At 52.9% G+C, this 20,643-nt stretch overlaps 1 protein-coding gene across 1 annotated transcript; it reads left to right on the top strand.

Annotated features, from left to right (window-relative positions):
• The first annotated feature begins 2,876 nt into the window (after positions 1-2,876).
• On the top strand, positions 2,877-20,225 carry LOC144265962 (caspase recruitment domain-containing protein 8-like). The gene is made up of 14 exons (XM_077819064.1): positions 2,877-3,147; positions 7,258-7,422; positions 8,143-8,205; positions 8,771-8,983; positions 13,475-13,546; positions 13,810-13,872; positions 14,936-15,018; positions 15,367-15,431; positions 16,019-16,242; positions 16,728-16,987; positions 17,485-17,610; positions 17,967-18,108; positions 18,616-18,657; positions 19,685-20,225. Exons 1-14 carry the CDS (start codon positions 2,877-2,879, stop codon positions 19,939-19,941), a joined length of 2,046 nt encoding a protein of 681 aa, XP_077675190.1. The 3' UTR covers positions 19,942-20,225.
• The last annotated feature ends 418 nt before the right edge of the window (positions 20,226-20,643 follow it).

Genomic DNA, 20,643 nt, shown 5'->3' with positions numbered 1-20,643 from the left:
CAAATCCCCCATTAATCTGATTTCTAGCCAATTCGCCGTCTCCGTGGCTGGGATTCTTCTGTGCTGCACAGGAAAGCCCCAGCAAACGACCATCTGCCTGGCAACAGAGAGTTTGCAGGAAATATAAAAAGGGGAAGCAGACAGCAGTGAATCTGGCGCCGGACTACGGGGGAATTTCCACTTTCGGAGGGGAAGCAACAGCAAAATCTGCATCTCATGGGTCAGAAAAGCCAAGCGCAGGGAAAGGGGTTAAAGCAAAACAGGGTGGGATTGGCACCAGCCTCCCAGCTGCAAACAGATGGCATCTCCATCACTCCCAGTTAGCGAGGGGGAAAAGGACTTTCCAGAGCTGGGATGTGGGGGCAGATCTCCCTTACTGATCCCGGTGGCCTCAGCCAGTTGCTCGGCCAGAGGTCCCTGGCTCATGGCTCTGAGCATCTCCTGGGTCATCCACACAGTATGGCCTTCTCCGTAGGTGCTCACCAGCTCCTCAATCATCTCCATGACCTGTGCTCTCTCCTGCCCTCCCCAGGGGTCAGCCGTAGGGCCCCTGATGATGGGTCTTGGCCGCTCTCTCCCAGATCCTCCTGAGACCCTCCTCGCCCAAGCTGCCCAAGGTTCATGCCTGTGTCTCTCGCCCTCTGCAGAGAGCCAGTCTCTGCTCCCTGCATCGCTCTTCGTAAGTCTCCAGTGCCTCGGCAAGTCCCCCTGCCAGCTCCCTCCCATCTGATGGCCCTGAGCACTTCCCCAGCAGTCTCCAAGCCACAGTGCACCCCGTAGTGGTTGATCAGCTCGGCGGTGACCTCTGCAGGCTTCGCTCTCCCCAGCCGGCACCAGGGGGATGGGGTTGTAGCCCCCTTTCTGCCCCATGTCAGCCAGCTTGACCTTGAACCTCCCAAGCTCATCCTCCCCCAGCTCATTCAAGGTGCAGAGCAGGTGGCCCCTAGCTCTGGAGGTGGCTGATCGTTGCTCCCGGCGCTGCTCCTCATAAGCATCCAGCAAGGCAGCCAATTCCTCAGCCAGATCTCCCCGGTTCACAGCTCTCAGCCCCTCCACAGTCACCTCCAGCTCGACATCCACCATCAGCCATAGAGAGGGGTGGAAGGGCTTTGCTCCCCTCAGCAGCCCCGAGCCCTCCAGCCCCCTCTTCAGCCAGACCTGACTGATCTTGGCCCTTAACTCCTTCAGGGCTTCCAGCAGGTGCTGCCTGCCTGTCTTCTCCATTGGATCTGGGACAGCAGAGAGACAAGAGCAGGAAGCTGAGTCACTGGTGCTCAGAAAGCAAGGGGAGGAGCTACAAGGCCAAACCCCCTCAAAACGGTCCCTTAGCCCCGCCCTCTCTTGAAGAAAAAATAAAGTTGCTCTCATCTGTCAGTGGCGGCTTCCTGCCCTCCAAGCGGCACAGGGATGAGTCCCTGGGGCTGTTGTATTTATTCGCGAATGGGCAACGTGTACCAAATTCGCGGCCGTGAAAAAGGCATCGTGGACCGTGAAATCTGGTCTCGCCACGAAAACTGGTCTCGTGTCTACTTTTACCCTCTACCATATCCAGCTTTCACAGGGGAGACCAGCATTTTCAAACGGGGGGGTCACGACGCAATAAAGGGTCACGGGAGGGGGTCACAAAGTTATTGCAGGGCAGTTGCAGTGTTGCCGTCTTTACTTCTGCGTTGCCTTCAGAGCTGGGCGGCCAGAGAGCGGCGACGGCTGGCGGGGCGCCCGGCTCCGAAGGCAGCAGCGCAGACGGAAGGGGGGGCAAGACCAGACCGTGCCACGCTCACTTCTGCGCGGCTGCTGGCCGCGGTGCTGCCTTCGGAGCCGGGATCCCGGCCGGCAGCCGCCGCTGTCCCGCCGCCCAGCTCTGAAGGCAGCGCCGCGGCCAGCAGCCGCGCAGAAGTAAGGGTGGCAATACCATGACCCCCATTACAATAACCTTGCAACCCCCCCACCCCCCGACCACAACCTCCTCTTGGTTCAGGACCCCTGCAATTACAACACCCAGAAACCTCAGATTTAAAGAGCTGAAATAATGAATTTTACTATTTTTAAAATCCTATGAGTGTGAAACTGACCAAAATGGACCGGGAATTTGGTAGGGCCCTAGTGATGTGAAATTGTCAGTGAAGACCGCAGGAGTTCGTTCCCTGTGCACTCGGGCTGTAGGGCAGTGAGGGGGAGAGGGGAGGTGCTAGCAATTTCTTCCAGGGGCAGTGAGTTCCACAGTCTGGGGCCTGAGAAGGCCCCTCCCCCGGCACAGACAATCTTCACCCTTGCAGTAGCTAAATCCAAGGATGGTGGAAATCCCAGAACTGGGGGTCATCTTGGTATTCCAGAACCAGCCCACTTAGCACCTGGGAATTTCCGGATGCCTCAGTTTCCCCATCTGTACACTGGAGACGATAATCCTTTGTCTATTGCTGTTCAGGATAAGAATTTGTCCTTCTTATGTAACTGTGCAGCCTCCAGTGTAAATCTGGAGTGACCCCACTGATGTCAATGGAGTCACAGCAGGATTCGGAGCTTATTGAACCCGGCGTAACTGAATCCTGTCCGAAATTTGCTTTCCCTTTAGGCTCGGTTCCTCGTGCTGGTTCAAGCTGCTATCGCCGCTGGCAGGCAGCATAGGCAAGGGAGAGCCCTAATTTCTGGACAGACCACATCAGGCGTGCGCACCGGGGGCTGCGGCCTCCCTCCCCGGCTGGCGGGAGCGGAGCGGAGCCGCCAGGCTGCGCTGCGGGGAAGCAGAGAGCGGAACAGGCTGGAGGAGGGAGGCGTGTGGCAACGGGGTTGGTTAAGGTGGAGCAATCGCTTCCAGCCCTGCCTGATGCAGCTTCCTGATTCTTTCTCTGCTCGGCTCCGCTGCCCTCGGAGGGAGCATGGAGGGGACGGGGAGACAGCACCTGCTGAAGACCCTGGCAGGGCTGGGGAAGGACGAGCTCCGGAGATGGAAAGAGAAGCTGAGCAAAGTACCACTGAAGGAGGGATACCAGCGCATCCCCCAGGCCCTCCTGGAGGGAGCCGATCCTGGGGCCCTGGCTGAGCTGCTGATCAGCTACTATGGGGAGGAGTATGGGCTGCAGCTGGCTTTGCTCGCCCAGACTTTATGCAGTGCAGAACAAGCTGCAATGGAAGTCTCAAGGGCAGCTGGTGAGTTACCAGGCAGGAGGAGACCGGGCCCAGTGGATCCCCCAGTGCCTCTTGCGTCTTCCCCCAGCTATCCGCGCTAGCGACTGGGAACAGTCACGGGACAATCCCATCCCTGATCCAGTCCCCGCTCCTTGCCCGGCCTTCCCATTGCATCACCCCAAACTGGCACATCCTGCTGCCCAACTACCGTGCCCCGCCCTCCCCAATCCACTGTCCCAAGGATAGCTGGCAGCAGAGGCTAGGGCTGCCCCTGGAAATGAACCGCTGTCCCCAACAACCTTGTCTCTGTCCCATCCCCCACGCCATTGTCCTGGACCACGCCCCTCTCTGCCCCATACCTCCCATCACCCCAGAGAATCACAGAAGTTTCAGGGTGGAAGGGACTATGAGAGGTCATCATGTCCAGCCCCCTGCACCGAGGTGGGACCAAGTAAACCTGGACCATCCGTGACAGGTGTTTGTCCAACCCGTTCTTAAAACCCTCCAGTGATGGGGACTCCACAACCCCCCTTGGAAGCCTGGTCCAAAGCTTAGCTGCCTTGAGAGTTAGACAGATTTTCCTAATATCTAACCTACATCTCGCTGGCAGCAGATTAAGCCAGTTACTTTTTGTCCTGCCTTTGGTGGACACGGAGAACCATTGATCCCTGTCCTCTTTATAAAAGCCCTGAACATCTTTTGAAGACTGTAATCTGGTCCCCCCTCTGCCTTCTTTTCTCAAGACTAAACATGCCTGGTTTTCTAAACTTTCTTTGTAGGTCAAGTTTCCTAAACCTTTGATCATTTTTGTTGCTCTCTCATGCACTCTCTCCAAATTATCTTAATCTTTCCTAAAGTATGGCACCCAGAATTGGACACAGTGCTCCAGCTGAGACCCCATCAGGGCTGGGTAGAGCAGGACAATTATCTTCCATGTTTTATATATAACACTCCTGTTAATACACCCCAGAATATTCGCCTTTTTCACAGCTGCATCACATTGTTGACTCATATTCAATTTGTGACCCACTATAATTTGCCCGATCCTTTTCAGTAGTACGACACCTCAGCCAGTTATTCCCCATTTTGAAGTTGTGCATTTGGCTTTTCCCTCCAAAGTGTGCTTCTTTGTACTTGTCTTCATTGAGTTTCATCTTATTGCTTTCAGATCAATTTGTCAAGACCCTTCTTAATTCTAATCCTGTGCTCCAAAGTGCTTGCAACCCCTCGCAGCTTGAGGTCATCTGCAAATTTTATAAGCATCTCCCCACTCCATCATCCAAGTCATTAATGAAAATTGTGAACAGGACCCAGGACAGACCCCAGCAGGACCCCGCTAGATACATTCTCCCAGTTTGACAGTGAACCACTCATAGCTACTCTTTGAGTACGGGCTTTCAACCAGTTGTGCATTCACTTTATATTTGTTTCCTCTAGCCCTAGTTCGTTTATGAGAATGTCATGTGGACCTTATCAAAGGATGTACTAAAAACAAGATATATCATGGCTGCCTGTTTCCCCCACAGCCATTAGGCCAGTAATATTGTCAAAGAAGGAAGTTTGGCTGGTTTGGCATGATTTGTTTTTGAAAAATCCCTGCTGGCTAGTCCTTATAACCCTGTTGTCCTCCAGGGCTTATAAACCAACTGTTTAATCATTTGTTCCAGTCTCTTTCTAGGTAGCAGAGTTCTATAATTTCCCAGGTCCCCTTTGCTCCTCTTTTTAAAGGCAGGTATTACATTTGGCCTTTTTCGGTCCTCTGGAACCTTACCTGTCATCTGCGTATCTCAAAGATAATTGCTGATGGTCCCAAGATTGCTTCAGCTGGTTTCTTAAGCACCCTAGGATGAATTTCATCAGGCCTTGCTGACTTGAAAACCTCTAACTTATCTAGCTATTCTTTAAGTGCTTCCTTCCCTATTTGGGCTTGTGGTCATTTCCCCTTGCTGTTAATATTAATTGCGTTAAGTATCTGGTCACAATTAACCTCTTAGTGAAAACTGAAGCAAAAGAGACATTAAACATCTCACCCTTTTTTATGCCATCCATTATTAGCTCTCCTTCCCCACTGATGGGAGGACCTACACTTTCCTTCGTCTTTCTTAAGAACCTCTTCTTTCTGCCTTTTATGTCCCTTGCCAGGTGTGACTCATTTTGTGCCTTAGCCTTTCTGATTGTTTCCCTGCATGCTTGTGCTCCTCTGTAGCAATTCGTCCACGTCTCCTTTCTGTGGGATTCCTTTTTGATTTTCAGGTCATTCAAGTCCTCCTGCTGAAGCCATAATGGTCTTCATCTCTCTTCTTTTCATTGTGATAGTTGTACCTTTAATACGTTCTCCTTGGGAAGCTGCCTGCTCTTCTGAACTCCTTTTTCTCTTAGATTCTCTTCCCAGGGGACCTCAACTACCAGTTCTCTGAGTTTGTTGGTCAGCTTTTTTGAAGTCCATTGCCCTCATTCTGCTGCTCTTGCTCCTTCCTTTCCTTAGGATTGTGACATCTATCCTTTCACTACTGCTTTCACCCAAATTGCCTTCCACCTTCAGATTCGCAACCAATTCCTCCTGGTTGGACAGAATCAAGTCTCAAACGGTTGTCGCCTTGGTTTCTTCCTCTACTTTCTGAATCAGAAAGTTTCCCCAATACATGCCAAGAATTTATTGGACAGCTTGTGTTTTGCCGCATTACTTTTCCAACAGCTGGCTGGGGAGTTCAAAGTCTCCCATTACTACCAGGTCCTGTATTTTGGGTATTTCTGTTATTTGTTCTGGAAATGCCTCATCCGCCCCCTACTCCAAATTTGGGGGTCTATAGAAGACCCCCTACATCACCCCTACTCTATACCCCTTTTATCTTGACCAGAGACTTTCAGCTGCTCTGCCTCTCATTTCCTTCGGGACTTCAGAACAAGTGTATACACTCTTGATATACAATGGAACCCTGTCTTCCTGTTTTCTCTGCCTGGCCTTCCTGAACAAGCTAGACCCCACTATTACAGTATTCCAGTCATGACACTTATCCCACCAGAGCTGTGTAATGCCGTACAATGTCCACTCTGCCCCGCACCACCCATCACCCCATGTGACCTACACTCTGCCCACCACAACCCACCCCATCACCTGCACTCTGCCCACCACAACCCACCCACCTGCCCAATGCAACCTCGTCCCTATCCCCACCATCACCCCCTGCAACCTCCACTCGGCACATTTACACTGTGGTGACTGAGATCAGAATCCAGGCCAGTCTTGTCTCCATTGGCATCAGGAGGCTCACTCCAGATTCACACCGGGGGTCACTGAGATCAGAAGTTGGCTCACATTTTTCAGAATGTCAGTCCCATTTTGTTTTTCTTTCCAGGATTAACCAGTGGAGAAGCTGAATCCACCCCTAGTTCTGCTGCACACACAGCGGCCGCAGGGGAGCGCTGCTTCTCTCTGTCTAACATACGCACTGGCCCACTGCAGCAAAAATGTGTCCCCCTTCCCAGTGCTATTCCTGGCCACCACAATCTGTACAAGTAACTAGGCCTGTGCACAGCCTGAAATCTACTTGATTGCAGATTCTCACTCACATCCTCTCCCAAACTCTAATCTGTGCATTGTCACTGTGCGGCTGTTAGCCAGCTGTTGTGCCCCACCCCAGAGGTAGCTGCATTTCAACAGCAGACGAGTGATTCATGTGCACCGTCGCTGTGTGGCTGTTAACCAGCAGCCTTGCCTCAGCGATAGCTAATTTCTAATGCTGTTTAGCATCGCTGTGTGTCTTCTAAGCGGCTGTCATATCCCACCAAAGCAAGACAGCAGGACGTATGTGGGGGAGGGAGGGGTGGGGTTGGATACTACACTAGATGGGCCTGTAGCTCTGACCTGGAGCAGCAGGGAGGGAGCAGGAACCCAGGCTAGATGGGCCCATTAGTTAGGGGGCCAGTCAGGCCTCAGGGTGCATAGGGGGGCAAGTACTGGGCCTAGGGTGACCAGACAGCAAATGTGAAAAATCAGGACGGGGGCGGGGGGTAATAGGAGCCTATATAAGGAAAAGACCCAAAAACCGGGACTGTCCCGATAAAAGCGGGACATCTGGTCACCCGAACTGGGCCCTGTGTATGACACGCATCCTCTTGGACTCTTTGTAGGCTCTGTGTCACACCTCTCCGAGGTCACCGATGAGCAGCTGGGGAGCAGTCTTTCAGTGCTTCAGAGGCAAAAACAAAAATCCTTGCCCAGCCGGCCTCTGCCTCGGGAGTGGCTCAGCAAGCTGACGGGCAAGAAGGGGAAGCAGCATCAAGCCTCCCCAGGCGGTGAGTGCAGCTGGCCAGTGCACGGTTTTCCCACCCCGTGGAAATTTTCAAGCCTTCAAGTAAGCTTTCCCGTCCCTGATCGGGATGAGACAGCAAAATCTCAAATATTTCGGCAAAGTGAAAAATTAAACACTTTTCAGTTCAGGTCCCTCAGGACATTTCAGGTTGGTTTCGACTTCTCTTACTGTTCGGGTGGGTGGTTCCCACCTCCTTTTTTCGAAAGTCTAATTAGCTAAGATTTGGAAACGGAACAATGGTTTGAACCGGAAAACCTGGCAGTTCTCATAACAAACAAGGCTTTATTGTCACTGGGAAAAAAGGGTCTCATGGAAAAATTCCTGACCAGCTGTAAAGTGATGTCTGTAGGCAACCGCATCAGCGCCTAGACGACCGAGCCGATGGTGCCAATCAGTTAGCTGCGGGGAACCAGGTGGAGGCGCTGGTGGGGGGGGGGTGCGCCCCCATGGGCCAGGGAGAGAGACACAGACTGCCCTGCAGTAGCGACTGGGAAAGGGGGTGAGGACCCGGCAATGCCCAACTAGCCCTGCCTGCTTGGGACCAGATCCTTCCAGAGTTACCCGAGGCCATCAAGATCAGAATCTAACCCTGACTCAATTGCTGAAAGTGGAGTCACTCCGGATTCACATCAGGGTCACTGCTATCACAATTTGGCTCACATTTTTCAGTAGATGTTCAGTTACTTTTGGTTTTTCTTCTCAGGATCCTTCAGTGAAGAGACTCAATCCACCCCTGGGTCTAGTACAGGGACAGAGGCGGCAGGAGGTGGGTAGCACTGACAACAGCTCAGCTTCTGTCTGCCTAACATACACACTGACCCAAAAAGTGTGTTTGCGTTCAGGTACTATTGGGGCCATCTTACTCCTGGCAACCACAACTCTATACAAGTAACCAGGCCTATGTACGGCCTGAAATCTCCTTGATGCAGGATTCTCGTTCACATCCTGTCCCAAACTCCAAGCTGTGCCCTGTCACTGTGCGGCAGTTTGCCAGCTGCCGCGCCCCACCCCAGAGGTGGCTGCATTTCAGCAGCAGGTGAGCGATCCCTGTGCACCGTGGCTGTGCGGCTGTTAACCAGCTGCCCCACCTTGGAGGCAGCTGCTTTTCAATGCTGGGTGGCTTTGCTGCGTGTCTTCTCAACAGCCATCACACCCCGCCGAATCGAGACAGCGGGGGTGGGGGGAGGAGATATGAGGCTAGATGGGCCAAGGGGTCTGATCCGGGGCAGCAGGGAGGGGGTGGGAATCCAGGCTAGGTGGGCCATTAGTCAGGGGTGGGGGGCAGGTATTGGGCTGTGTGTGTGACGTGCTCCCTCTATGTCTCCCTCCAGACCCCATGAGGGAACAGGGCCCTGTCTCACAGCCCTCTGAGGACGTCAATGTGCTGCGGGATATGGGGTTGATGCCGCCTGAGGGGAGCAGGTTTTCAGGGAGAACAGTGATGATGAAGGTCGTCTTCCCTGGCCTGAGTTTACCTAAACCTTCGCGGTGGATAAGGAAGTTGCAGGGCAAGAAGGCGAAGCCGCATCAGGCCTTCACAGGCAGTGAGTGCAGCTGGCCAGGACACTGTTTTCCTGGCTCAGGATCTCATTCACTTCCTGTCCCAAACTCCTATCGGTGCCCTGTCACTGGGCGGCTGTTAGCCAGCTGCTGTGCCGCACCCCAGAGAAGGCCGCTTTTCAGTACTGTGTGGCATCGCTGTGTGCCTTCTCAGCAGCCGTCATGCGCCCGCCCCCCGCCCCAAGCCAGGACAGCAGGAAGTTTGCGGGGGCAGGAGATGGCATACTGAGCTAGATGGGCCCGCTGGTCTAATCCAGGAGGGCAGGGGGAGGGATAGCGGTCTAGAAGGGGTTATTGCTTGAGGCTCTCATTCTCTCTCGGCCCAGCTACAGACCTGGACCCCTTGTACAACCAGAGAGGTGGGTCTAGTCCCCAGTCTGAGGAGAATAGGGAGCTGGGGGAGGAGACTGAGATGGAGAATGAGAGGGAGGAGGGAATGACCCATTATAAAAGCTCATGGGGATGTCCCCACCGGCTGCGGCTGGTGGCCTGGAAATCGACACGCAGGGCTGGACATCGTGGAAAGAGCTCTAGGGCTGGTTGGAGGCTGTGCTGGAAAAGCAGCATCTGGGCAGCGAGCATCCCAGGCTGGGACTCGCTGGATCTTGGCAGGGGCAACCAGGAGACATGGGCCCATTGCTCTGATGCAGAGGGCTGGATGGGCCCATGGGTCTGATCCAGGGCAGCAGGGAGGAGTCGGGATGCTGGGCTAGATGGGCCCATTCTTTGATGCTTTTCTAACTCTGAGAGGAAAGTGATCAGGAACAGTCAGCATGGATTCACCAAGGGAAGGTCATGCCTGACTAATCTAATCGTTTTCTATGATGAGATTACTGGTTCTGTGGATGAAGGGAAAGCAGTGAATGTATTGTATCTTGACTTTAGCAAAGTTTTTGACACGGTCTCCCACAATATTCTTGTCAGCAAGTTAAAGAAGTATGGACTGGATGAATGCACTAGAAGGTGGGTAGAAAGTTGGCTAGATTGTCGGGCTCAACGGATAGTGATCAATGGCTCCATGTCTAGTTGGCAGCCGGTGTCAGGTGGAGTGCCCCAGGGGTTGGTCCTCGGTCCGGTTTTGTTCAATATCTTCATAAATGATCTGGAGGATGGTGTGGATTGCACTCTCAGCAAATTTGCGGATGATACTAAACTGGGAGGAGTGGTAGACACACTGGAGGGCAGGGATAGGATACAGAGGGACCTAGACAAATTGGAGGATTGGGCCAAAAGAAATCTGATGAGGTTCAATAAGGATAAGTGCAGGGTCCTGCACTTAGGACGGAAGAACCCAATGCACCGCTACAGACTAGGGGCCGAATGGCTAGGCAGCAGTTCTGCGGAAAAGGACCTAGGGGTGACAGTGGACGAGAAGCTGGATATGAGTCAGCAGTGTGCCCTTGTTGCCAAGAAGGCCAATGGCATTTTGGGATGTATAAGTAGGGGCATAGCGAGCAGATCGAGGGACGTGATCGTCCCCCTCTATTCGACATTGGTGAGGCCTCATCTGGAGTACTCTGTCCAGTTTTGGGCCCCACACTACAAGAAGGATGTGGAGAAATTGGAAAGAGTCCAGCGAAGGGCAACAAAAATGATTAGGGGTCTGGAACACATGACTTATGAGGAGAGGCTGAGGGAACTGGGATTGTTTAGTCTGCAGAAGAGAAGAATGAGGGGGGATTTGATAGCTGCTTTCAACTACCTGAGAGGTGGTTCCAGAGAGGATGGTTCTAGACTATTCTCAGTGGTGGAAGAGGACAGGACAAGGAGTAATGGTCTCAAGTTGCAGTGGGGGAGGTTTAGGTTGGATATTAGGAAAAACTTTTTCACGAGGAGGGTGGTGAAACACTGGAATGCGTTGCCTAGGGAGGTGGTGGAATCTCCTTCCTTAGAAGTTTTTAAGGTCAGGCTTGACAAAGCCCTGGCTGGGATGATTTAATTGGGGATGGGTCCTGCTTTTGAGCAGGGGGTTGGACTAGATGACCTCCTGAGGTCCCTTCCAACGCTGATATTCTATGATTCTCTCTCTTTCTCTGCCTGGACCCTGCTATGGAAGCAGCCTTCCCACAACGCTCCCAGAGCACTGTGCATCATCCCCAGGAGGAGTCTATTTATGGCAGTGTCCCTCAGGAACCTCCTGCCCTGTCGGCTGGGGCCGTGGGAGAAGTCACACGGATGTCGGGGAAGAAAAAGACCGGGGGTCCCGTTCCCCCTGTGCTGGAGGCACTTGGTGGGGGGCCAGGTGTGTTGGGAAAGAAGTTACTGGGAGGGAGCTCCCCGGGGTGGGATACCAGACTAGCTGGGCCCCTGGGTCTGCTCCATTCTAGTCCCAGCTCCCTAGGGGCATGCGCTGGGTGTCTTGTGACTGCATCTGCAGGTGAAGCGGTGACAAAGGGGGTGGGATCCCCGAGGGCTGGACACCACCTCACAGACAGCTAAGCCAACTCCTCTTCTCCCTCTGCCTCCAGAGTGACCCAGCTGGGCACAGGGCCTCCAGATCAGTGAACTCCTCATCTCTCCAGCCACCACCCCATGACAAGCAGCGGGGATTTCCTCTGGTCCAGCTGATCAGCAGCGGACAGGAGGCGCTGGGAGGGAGAGGAAGAGCTGATTGGTGGGATAGTGGGCGCATTTTTTTCCATGGGGGCGCCAACCCCGGAGCACCCATGGAGTCAGCGCGTATGTCTGGGGCACAAGGTCCCTCCAGCCAAATGGGCTTTGGAGGGCTCCCCTTTAAAGGCATAGATTCCCCCACCCATCCTGGGAGCAGATGAAGGGGCCGGGCTCAGCTCTGAAGACAGAAATGGCCCCCGGTAAACAGATGTGCTCTAGTGGGACATTACTGAGAGTATCCAATTCAGGACGAACTGCCAAGAAACAGGGCAGTCACAGCCCAAGCCTGGTGGTCCTCCACTTATAAGATACACCAGACCAGCCCACAAAAAGAACTTCTGTCTCACCACACTGGCTATCAAGAAGTTAGAGGAGCAATTCCCTCATATACTCCAGTTCCCTGCGTCACCACCAGCCACACTCCTTATAGGGATAAGTGTTCTTAAAACCAGTGTCCCCAGTTCATACTTCAATCAGATAACATCATATACCCTCACATGTAGCCACCGTTACTCCCAAGCCTGGTCACCACCAGTCCTGTTGTCAGTGGAATCTGACTGATACATGTTCGACCCTGGCTGGATTCCCCCAATTGATGTATTTTATAATCATATGGTAAAAATGAGAAAGTCCGTAATTTTTCAGTAACAGTGGCTGACACCTTTGTATTGTTATGTCTGATTTTGTAAGGAAGTCGTTTTTAAGTGAGGTGAGACTTGGGGGTACCCAAGACAAATCAGACGCCTGAAAGGGGTACCGTCGTCTGGAAACGTTGAGAGCCACTGCTTTAATCACCCAGCTAAAGCTTGATCGGAATTTTTCAGATTTCAGATTTAAAAATTGAGTTGGCATTTTGGCCAGAAAAACGGAAGAATTTTTTTTAAGCCATCATGAGAACCGGCTGAAAATTTGGAATTTCCATTTTGTGAACTTCTGCATGAGGCTGACCCTTGATTTTCGTTCCAAATTGAAACCAAATCCAAAATCTTGTGCCAAACCTCCCTTGATGGAAATTTTGCTTGAAACTCAGACCTCAGCCTCTTCCTCTTCCTCCACGTCCTCCTTCTAAAAAGATGCCAAAATCTGCACAATTTCAGTTCCAATGAAAGGGCATCGCTCGACAGAAAAACGTTGCATCAGAAAAGCTCTTCTCATTATAGCTTTTTTCTGGTTTTCAACCAAACTGGGGTCAGGATCATCGTGAGTGCTAGAAGCCCTGCTGGATAAAATGTGTCAAAGTTCATAAGATGAACATAAGATCATAAGAACAGCCAGACTGGGTCAGACCAAAGGTCCATTTAGCCCAGTATCCTGTCTGCCGACATTGGCCAATGCCAGGTGCCCCAGAGGGAATGAACAGAACAGGGAATCATCAAGTGATCCATGGCGTCACCCATTCCCGGCCTCTGGCTAACAGGCTAGGGCCACCCTCCCTGCCCAATAGCCATTCATGGAGCTATCCTCCATGAACTTATCTAGTTCTTTTTTGAACCCTGTTATGGTCTTGGCCTTCACACCATCCTCTGGCAAGGAGTTCCACAGGTTGACTGTGCACTGTGTGAAAAAATACTTCCCTTTCTTTGTTTTAAACCTGCTGCCTATTAATTTCATGAAGAAAAGTGTGTGTGGGGGGGGGGGGAATTGATCTATTTCTGTCATTCCCCCTCCCGAGCTCTACCGATGTTTGTTATTGGTATTATCCTGGCTCCTTGGAGCCATACTCCTGGCTCAGGATCCCATTGTGTATGGACACAGAACAAAAAGACAAGTCCCACACCCAGAGTGCTGGCAATCTAAGCAGTGAAATCATTGAGCTCTGCTGATGAACAGCTGGTACTAATCCTGGTCTCTCTCACCCATAGGACGTGCAAGTCACACGCCAGCTCTTCATGATTTAATTTCCTTTGGTGAAAACCCAGCAGTGGCATCAGCAGGTGAGCCCGGAATTGCCCAGAGGGATGGAACGGGCCCGATGGGAACTCGCTGCAGGGTGGACAGTGACAGCGCCGGGGCTGTGTCTCACTGCAGTCCTGCTGGATTTTTCCCTAAGGGAAGCTGGGGTCAGCGAGATCAGAATCTGGCCCAGACTCCATTGACACCAGTGGGGTCACTCCAGATTTACACCACGGTCACTGAGGTCAGAATGTGGCTTAATTTTTTCAGCGTTTTGGCCCTTTCCCTCTGTTTTGCCCTGCAGGATCTTTGGATAACGAGACTGAGCCCAACCCTAGTTCGGAGGCAGGGACAGCTGAGGTTGAAGGTGAGTGGCACCGATCACAGCTCTGCTCCTCCGCTTCTACCATACACACTGGCCCATCACTTCCAGAGGTTCTTCGGCCCTCCCAGTGCCAATGGGGCCACCTTATTCCTGGCAACCATAATTCTGTACAAGCAACTAGGCCCTGTGCACAGCCTCCGAGTCCAGTAGGTTCAGGATTCTCCTTCACCACCTGTCCCTAACTCCCAGTGTCACTGTGTGGCTGCTAGCAAGCTGTTGCGCCCCACCCCAGAAGCAGCTGCATTTCACTGCTCAGTGAACGATCCCTGTGTGACGATGCTGTGCATCTCTCACCCAGCTGTCCCACCCCAGAGGTGGCTGTGTTTCAGCATTGGATATGCTATCGCTGTGCAGTGTTGCTGTGAGGCAGTTACACAGCTGCTGTGTCCCACCCCAGAGGTGGCTGCACTTGTATCCTGGAAAGCAGTTTGGGATGGAAGAGGCCTGGGAAATAGATGCTAATGACGTTATTGACATTATTAACAATTCATCCCTCCCCAGAGATCATCTGCCAACAGACTCTGCTTCTCTCCGCTGGGGCTGGGGCTAGGGCTGCCGGTGAGTGAGGTTGAAATGGACCCAGTGGCGGGTGGTCTGATGGGCCTCGCTCATGACTGAGCAGAGAGAAACCAATGTCCACTTTTGGCTCTGACCATCCCCTGATCAGACCTTGTCTCTGCCCTCAGCACCTGCATCAGGTTTAATCTCCACTGTCTGCAGGATCGCTCTGGGGTCTCCTCTCCCTCCATTCCACCCACTCCACATCCTTCCCGGTCCTCTCCCCTTTACACCCTGATCCCCCTCCCTGACCCCGCCTTTCCCACCCCACCCTCTGACCCAGCATAGAGCCCTTCCCACAGGCCTTGCCAGCCCAGCACACTACACAGCGGCAGCGTCAGGGCTGGGCAGACACAAAGAACAGACCCATCTGCAGGGAAGTTTGCTGATGGAAATGCCCAGGTCCCATTGCTCTGCACAGGGGAAGGGGGCTCCTTATTCAACGTTGTGAGAATGTGAGATGTGAAAGGGTCTTTCCCCCTCGCAGCCACAGGAGAGACCAGCCTGAGTGAGGATCCCAGCAGGGACCCCTGGGGACAGGACAAATGTGACTTGTGTCCCAGAGAGGAGGTAAAGAATTGTGGGATCACTCGGATCCTTTTCTGTCTGTCCATCTATCACCACTTCCCTTCTCTCTTTCTCTCCCTCGCCTCAGCCATACCTCTGAGAATTTCACCAATGCTCAGGGCTGGGGCATTTTGGGCACTTGGGAAACACCCCTGGGGAATGACTGACTGTGGGGCTGGAATCCAGCTGATCACAGAGTCCCCCCCTGCCAGCCACTTTGCCAGGGTCCCAGGCCACAGAAACAGCCCCCAGCTGACCACTTGGCCACAGCTGTCCAGGTTCCCTCTGCAAAGAGCTCTGCAGTGGGAAATCCCCAATGGGGCTGAGTTAACGCCTGTTCCTGTGTTCTAGGATCCTCCAGAAGAAATACACCCTGAGACTGTTCGGGGCCCAGATAGGAAGCAGGAGACGTACAGGTGAGAGCTGGTCCTGGGAGTTCGGTGTCTGGGAACGCAGGCCAGCTCCTATCACACTGAGTGCGCAGCATCCCATGGGGTGGGCACCATGTAAAGAGATGCTTGCGTGGGTGGGTAGAGCAGAGCAGGGGGTGAATGAACCAGGAGTCTTGAGAGCTCTAGGAAGGGAGTGGGGTTTAGTGGGTCAGAGCAGCGGAGCTGGGACTGAGGACATCTGGGTTCTACTCTCAACTTTGCCACTTCCTCACTTAGTGACCTAGGACGAGTTATTTCTCCTCCCATGGCTCAGTTTCTCCAAATGGGGAGACAGTGTTCCCATATGTGATGCGGAGGAACGTAATGAATCCACTCATTTAGCCTGACTCTCCTTTGCTCCTCAGAGGAGGACAGGTCTGAGAAGGGCCAACTGTTCTCATTGTCACCCAACTTCAGTTGTTGGTTACAGAGTAACTCTGATAGCGAAGCACAGGGCTGAGCTGAAGGCAGAGTTAAGGGGATAAATGTGAGGGCACCTGGGGTCAGTTGGAAAAGGACGTGAGATGGTTCCAGCCAGTGCTGTTTAACCCTTTTCTCCCCACGCTGTGCAGGGTTCACATCCCAGAGGCAGGCTCCTTCCGTTGCTCTGAAACCGAACTGGGGTTCGAGGTAAGAGCAGCCGTGACCATCCAGTACGGATACGACTCCTGGGATCAGCATCTGAGCGCATCTGAGAAGCAGCAATGGATGGTGTCCGGCCCTTTGTTCAACATCCAGGTGGAACCAGCTAGGGCCGTGGCAGCCGTTCACCTCCCGCACTTCCTGTGCCTTGCGGGTACGGCCGGAAATAATCAAAGTAGCAATAACTGTACATGGTAATGGCAAGCCCAGTCGCCAGTGTGCTTGCAATCACCATGGGAATGGTCACCCTAGAAACCCAGCCATGCGACCCAGACTCATATTGAGCCATAACCACCATCTCCTGAGTCAGACCCACGGTGACACTGTAAGTTGTAATCCTTAGACCAATCAGGGTTTTAGCCACATCACAGCCTGAAACAGAGCACTAATCATAGAGCTTCTCCTCATCTTCATAATCCTGGCCTCCAGCCCCTGCTCTCACCCACCAGCCTGTGCTCCTCTCCCAGGGACAGAACCCAGGAGTCCTGGCTCCTAGCCCTCCCTTCTCTAAGCCATCAGAGACCCCACTCCCCTCCCCTCCCCAGAGCCAGGGTAGAAACCAGGAGTCCTGGCTCCCACCTGGCCACTCTACTCACCTACCCACGCTTCCCCTTTGTTTGCTTTATAATCCACCCCCAGGGGGAGAGGTCGATGCCTCCCGGATGCGAATTGCCCATTTCGTTGACGGGCGGATGACCCTGGAAGAGCCAACAGGGGTGAGGCCGTTCCATGCCGTGCTGGAGAACCCCAGTTTCTCCCCTCTGGGCGTGCTCTGGAGGAAGATACAGTCTAAATGCCAGGCAAAAGTCCACACCCTGGCACTGCTCTACCGGGCGCTCAGGTCTGCGAACACAACCCTGCACCTCTACCTGATCCCCAATGACCACTCCCTGAGACAGGTAACCGGGAACCGACCGCACACACCGGGGCCACCAGTCAGCCTAGAGTGTGGGATAGCAGATAGCAGGGCATGCGGGCACTGCCCACCGAGCGGCAGAGGAGATCCATTGTGCTGGACGCTGCCCAGAGCCCGGCTGAGATCGGGGCCCCCCTCGGGCCGGGCACTGCCCTGACACATCAAGTGAGACAGTTGCTGCCCCAAGCAGTTAAGAATCTAAATAGACCAATGGAGGATTATTCTTCCCATTTCACAGATGGGAAACTAAGGCCCAGGGAGATTCAGTGGCTAGCCCAAGGCCATACAGGGAGTCTGTGGAAGAGCCAAGGGCTGAACCTGGCTCCCCTGGGTCCCAGCCCAGGGCCTTAACACAAGCCAACCTTTCCCTCTCGTTGTGGGTGGCTGTGCGGGAAGGCCAGGGGAAGCAGGACCCTGACAGCAGGAACCTGGGCATGGGGCTCTGTATTCCCCAGCCATGGCTCTGCTTGTGCCCTACAGGCCGTTAATGACCATGAGTCCAAATGCCCCTCGGTGCGTGTGCACAAGCCTTCCAGGACCAAGCCCTTGAAATTTGGCTCCTGTTGTGTGGTATCCAGCTCATCCCAGCTTGAGGTGATACCGGAGGTGAGTGACAGGCTTAAAATCACCAGCCCCTCAAGTCCTTACTCTGTTCTGTCCCAATGTGGCATTAGGGGGCGCTGTGCTGCAGGGAGCGGGGCAGGGACTCAGTAGGGGGCACTGTCCCCTCACAGCCATTTTTGACCCCAGTGCCTCGCAGTGGCACTAGGGGGCGCTGTGCTGCAGGGAGCAGGGCAGGGGATCAGTAGGAGGCGCTCTCCCCTCACAGCCAATGCTGACCCGGTGCCCCAGCATGGCGTGCCCCCGCTGCGCCGCAAGAAATGAAGTGGAGGGGGGAGCTCAGGAGGGTCTGCTGGCTCAGGCAGGGTCATTCCTAATGGACTGTCTTCCCTTCCCATCAGGAGCTGGAGTTCTGTTATCTGGGCCCCAAGATGGAGCAGGCGTACCTGGAGATCTACATCCGGGACATGCAGGAGGGGCTGCAGCTCGGCCTGTTGGAAAAGATAGAAGGGGAACCGATCTGGAAGGCTTTGGTGAGACCAGGTAGGCTCAGCCCAGCCGAAGGCGGGGACAGAAGTGTGTGCATGGCGATGGGTGGAGAGATGGAATGGTGCATATATAGATGGAGGGATGAATGGGCGTGTCTGGGGATGGATGGGTAAGTGTATGTGGGTGGATGGATGGATGGGTGCATGCATGGAATGGTGTATATAGACATGGAGGGATGGAAAGTTGTGGATGGAGGGTGTATGGGGATGGATAGACAGATGAATAGATAGACCAGCAGTCAATGAAATAGGATTAGCTAGATTAGCCAGATCAGCGTTTGAGGATCCAGGGATGTAGCTAGCTAAATAAACCAGCACTTTAGGGTCTAGTGATGGATGGATGTTTCTCTGCAACCTGGTGGCAATAAATACATAAATTACAATGTGACTAATTTAGCCAATCAGATTGAACAGTCCCCGCTAGGACATGACCAAAAGCAGCCACATTAATCAAAACCCTTTGGATCCAGCCTCCTGACTCTCCTTCCCTTCTCTCTTCCAGAAGACGTGATGGTCTGTGTTTCATCTGCCCAAATGCAGACAGGTTAGTAGGGATTCACTGAGCCGCAAAACCTGTTCTCTGATCCCAGCACTTCTGGACACAAAATGCTTGTGAAAGCCCCTGCGATCCTTTGTGATCATTTGGTGTCCGGCATTGTTTATCCTCCCAGAGTGTCGACTCTTCTTGAAATCTCTGGAGCCTGGGGACTCTCCACATTGGAAAGTTGAAAGATTGTTTTGGATCATGAATAGAGCAGGGCAAATAATGGATTTGCTTGTTTGCTTTGGCAGCTCCGAAAACCTGGGCGGGTGGGGGTGGAATTCATATCGGGTCAAATTAAATGTTTCATTTGACCTGAAATTGAAATGGTTTGATTTCAGCTCTTTTTAATAAAAGCAAAGGAAATGCAGGGCTAGATTCACAAACTAGGGGTGGGGGTGCTCCTCTTATACCTAGTGGTTAGAGCACTCACCTGGGAGGGGGAGACCTTGGTTCAAATCCATACTCTGGAGGAAGAATTTGAACCTGGATCTCCAACATCCCAGCGGAGTACCCTAACCACCAAGCTCTAGTCTATTTTGAGGAAGCCCTTAGTCTCTCCTGTTGGAGCTGTTCCACTGGGTATAAAAACTTGAATAGTCATTGAGCCAAAGAGAGATCATGAGAAAAACTGTTTGGGGCACTTATCTGCAAGATCGAATCTAGTCCCTGTTCTCTGTCCTTCTCCGCTCCAGAGGCAGCTGCAATTCAGCATTTCACGAGTGATCCCTGTGCCCTACTGTTACTAAACAGCTGCCATGTCCTACCCCAGAGGCAGGTGCATTTCACAGCTCAGTGAGCAATCCCTTCGGAGCACTGCTGTTGTGCTCCACCCCAGAGGTGGCTGCATTTCAGTGCTGGGGGAGCAATCCGTGGCAATGAGTAATGTGATGCTTGCAGCGGATGCTTGTAAATCTTGTACAAACTTCGAATCCATTAGGAGCAAGGCCCTAGAGAAACAGAAGGTCTGACTGTTCCACGGCATGATGAGAAACAGCAATTCTCTTCTTCTCTTTGTCTCTCCCCTCAGAAGAACATTTCATCGACCAGCACCGAGAACAGCTGATCCAACGGGTGTGCCAGGTGGACGGCGTGCTGGATAAACTGTACAACACCGTGCTGGACAATGAGCAGTACCAGAGCATCCGAGCCGAGAGAACGGACCCGGAGAAAATGAGGAAGCTCTTCGACCTGCTCCCGAGTTGGAACCAGGACTGCAAGGACCAGCTCTACCAGGTGCTGGAGGCCAAGCAGAAATTCCTCATCCGAGAGCTTAAGGGGACATAAGACTGGCTGCCCTGGATCAGACCAGGGGCCCATCTAGCTCAGTATCCTGTTTGTGACAGGGGCCAGTACCAGCTTCTTAAGGGGAAGGTGCAAGACCCTCCTCCTTGACAAATCTGGACTAATCTGCCCATGTTGGGTTAAACCCAGTGTCCCCAACTAGGTAATCCATTCTGCTTCCTTAAAAACTTTCCTGGCTGCGACACTCTGTACCTCAAAGCAGCACCCTGGAACCCCTGTATTCACCACGGTCATGTAATTATTATAAGTTTTGTACAAAGGATGTCTTTGTGAGGGATCATTTTAAAAGTCTTGATCTGTTGAACATTAACAGCCTGTTGGACTGTGTGTGCTAACATTGTGTGTGAAGTTATGAAGCACTGTTGTATGTGTTAGTGTAATATGTGGTGAGGTTGGGCACACCCACAACCAGCCTTTCACTGAAAACAAAGGAGCAGCCATCCATAGCCAGAGGGACGATTATGGCTCGTCAACATCCAACCCACTATCCCACAGACTTCTCTGAGAAGGCAGGTATGGAATGGAAACTGCTTGACCCATGGGGACTGCCTGACCCCCACGTCACAGCACAGATCTTTCCATCAAGCTGGAAGAAAGTATAAAAGTGGAGAAGTGACATCATCACTGGGACTCTCCCCACTCCCCATCTCAACACCTGAAAGCACATCTGGAAGACAATGACTT

Source organism: Eretmochelys imbricata, chromosome 6, assembly GCF_965152235.1.
Source record: "Eretmochelys imbricata isolate rEreImb1 chromosome 6, rEreImb1.hap1, whole genome shotgun sequence".
NCBI classification, from domain to species: domain Eukaryota; kingdom Metazoa; phylum Chordata; order Testudines; family Cheloniidae; genus Eretmochelys; species Eretmochelys imbricata.
Note: the sequence above shows the minus strand (reverse complement) of the source record. Positions and strands in the feature narration are given on the sequence as shown.

What these genes read in the sequence shown, in the direction of transcription:
- LOC144265962 (XM_077819064.1), top strand. Translation starts at nt 2,877, where the DNA reads ATGGAGGGGACGGGGAGACAGCACCTGCTGAAGACCCTGGCAGGGCTG. An exon ending in GGAAGTCTCAAGGGCAGCTG is followed by an intron (nt 3,148 to 7,257) that starts GTGAGTTACCAG and finishes GACTCTTTGTAG; the next exon opens with GCTCTGTGTCACACCTCTCC. An exon ending in AGGGACAGCTGAGGTTGAAG is followed by an intron (nt 13,873 to 14,935) that starts GTGAGTGGCACC and finishes TCCCCCTCGCAG; the next exon opens with CCACAGGAGAGACCAGCCTG.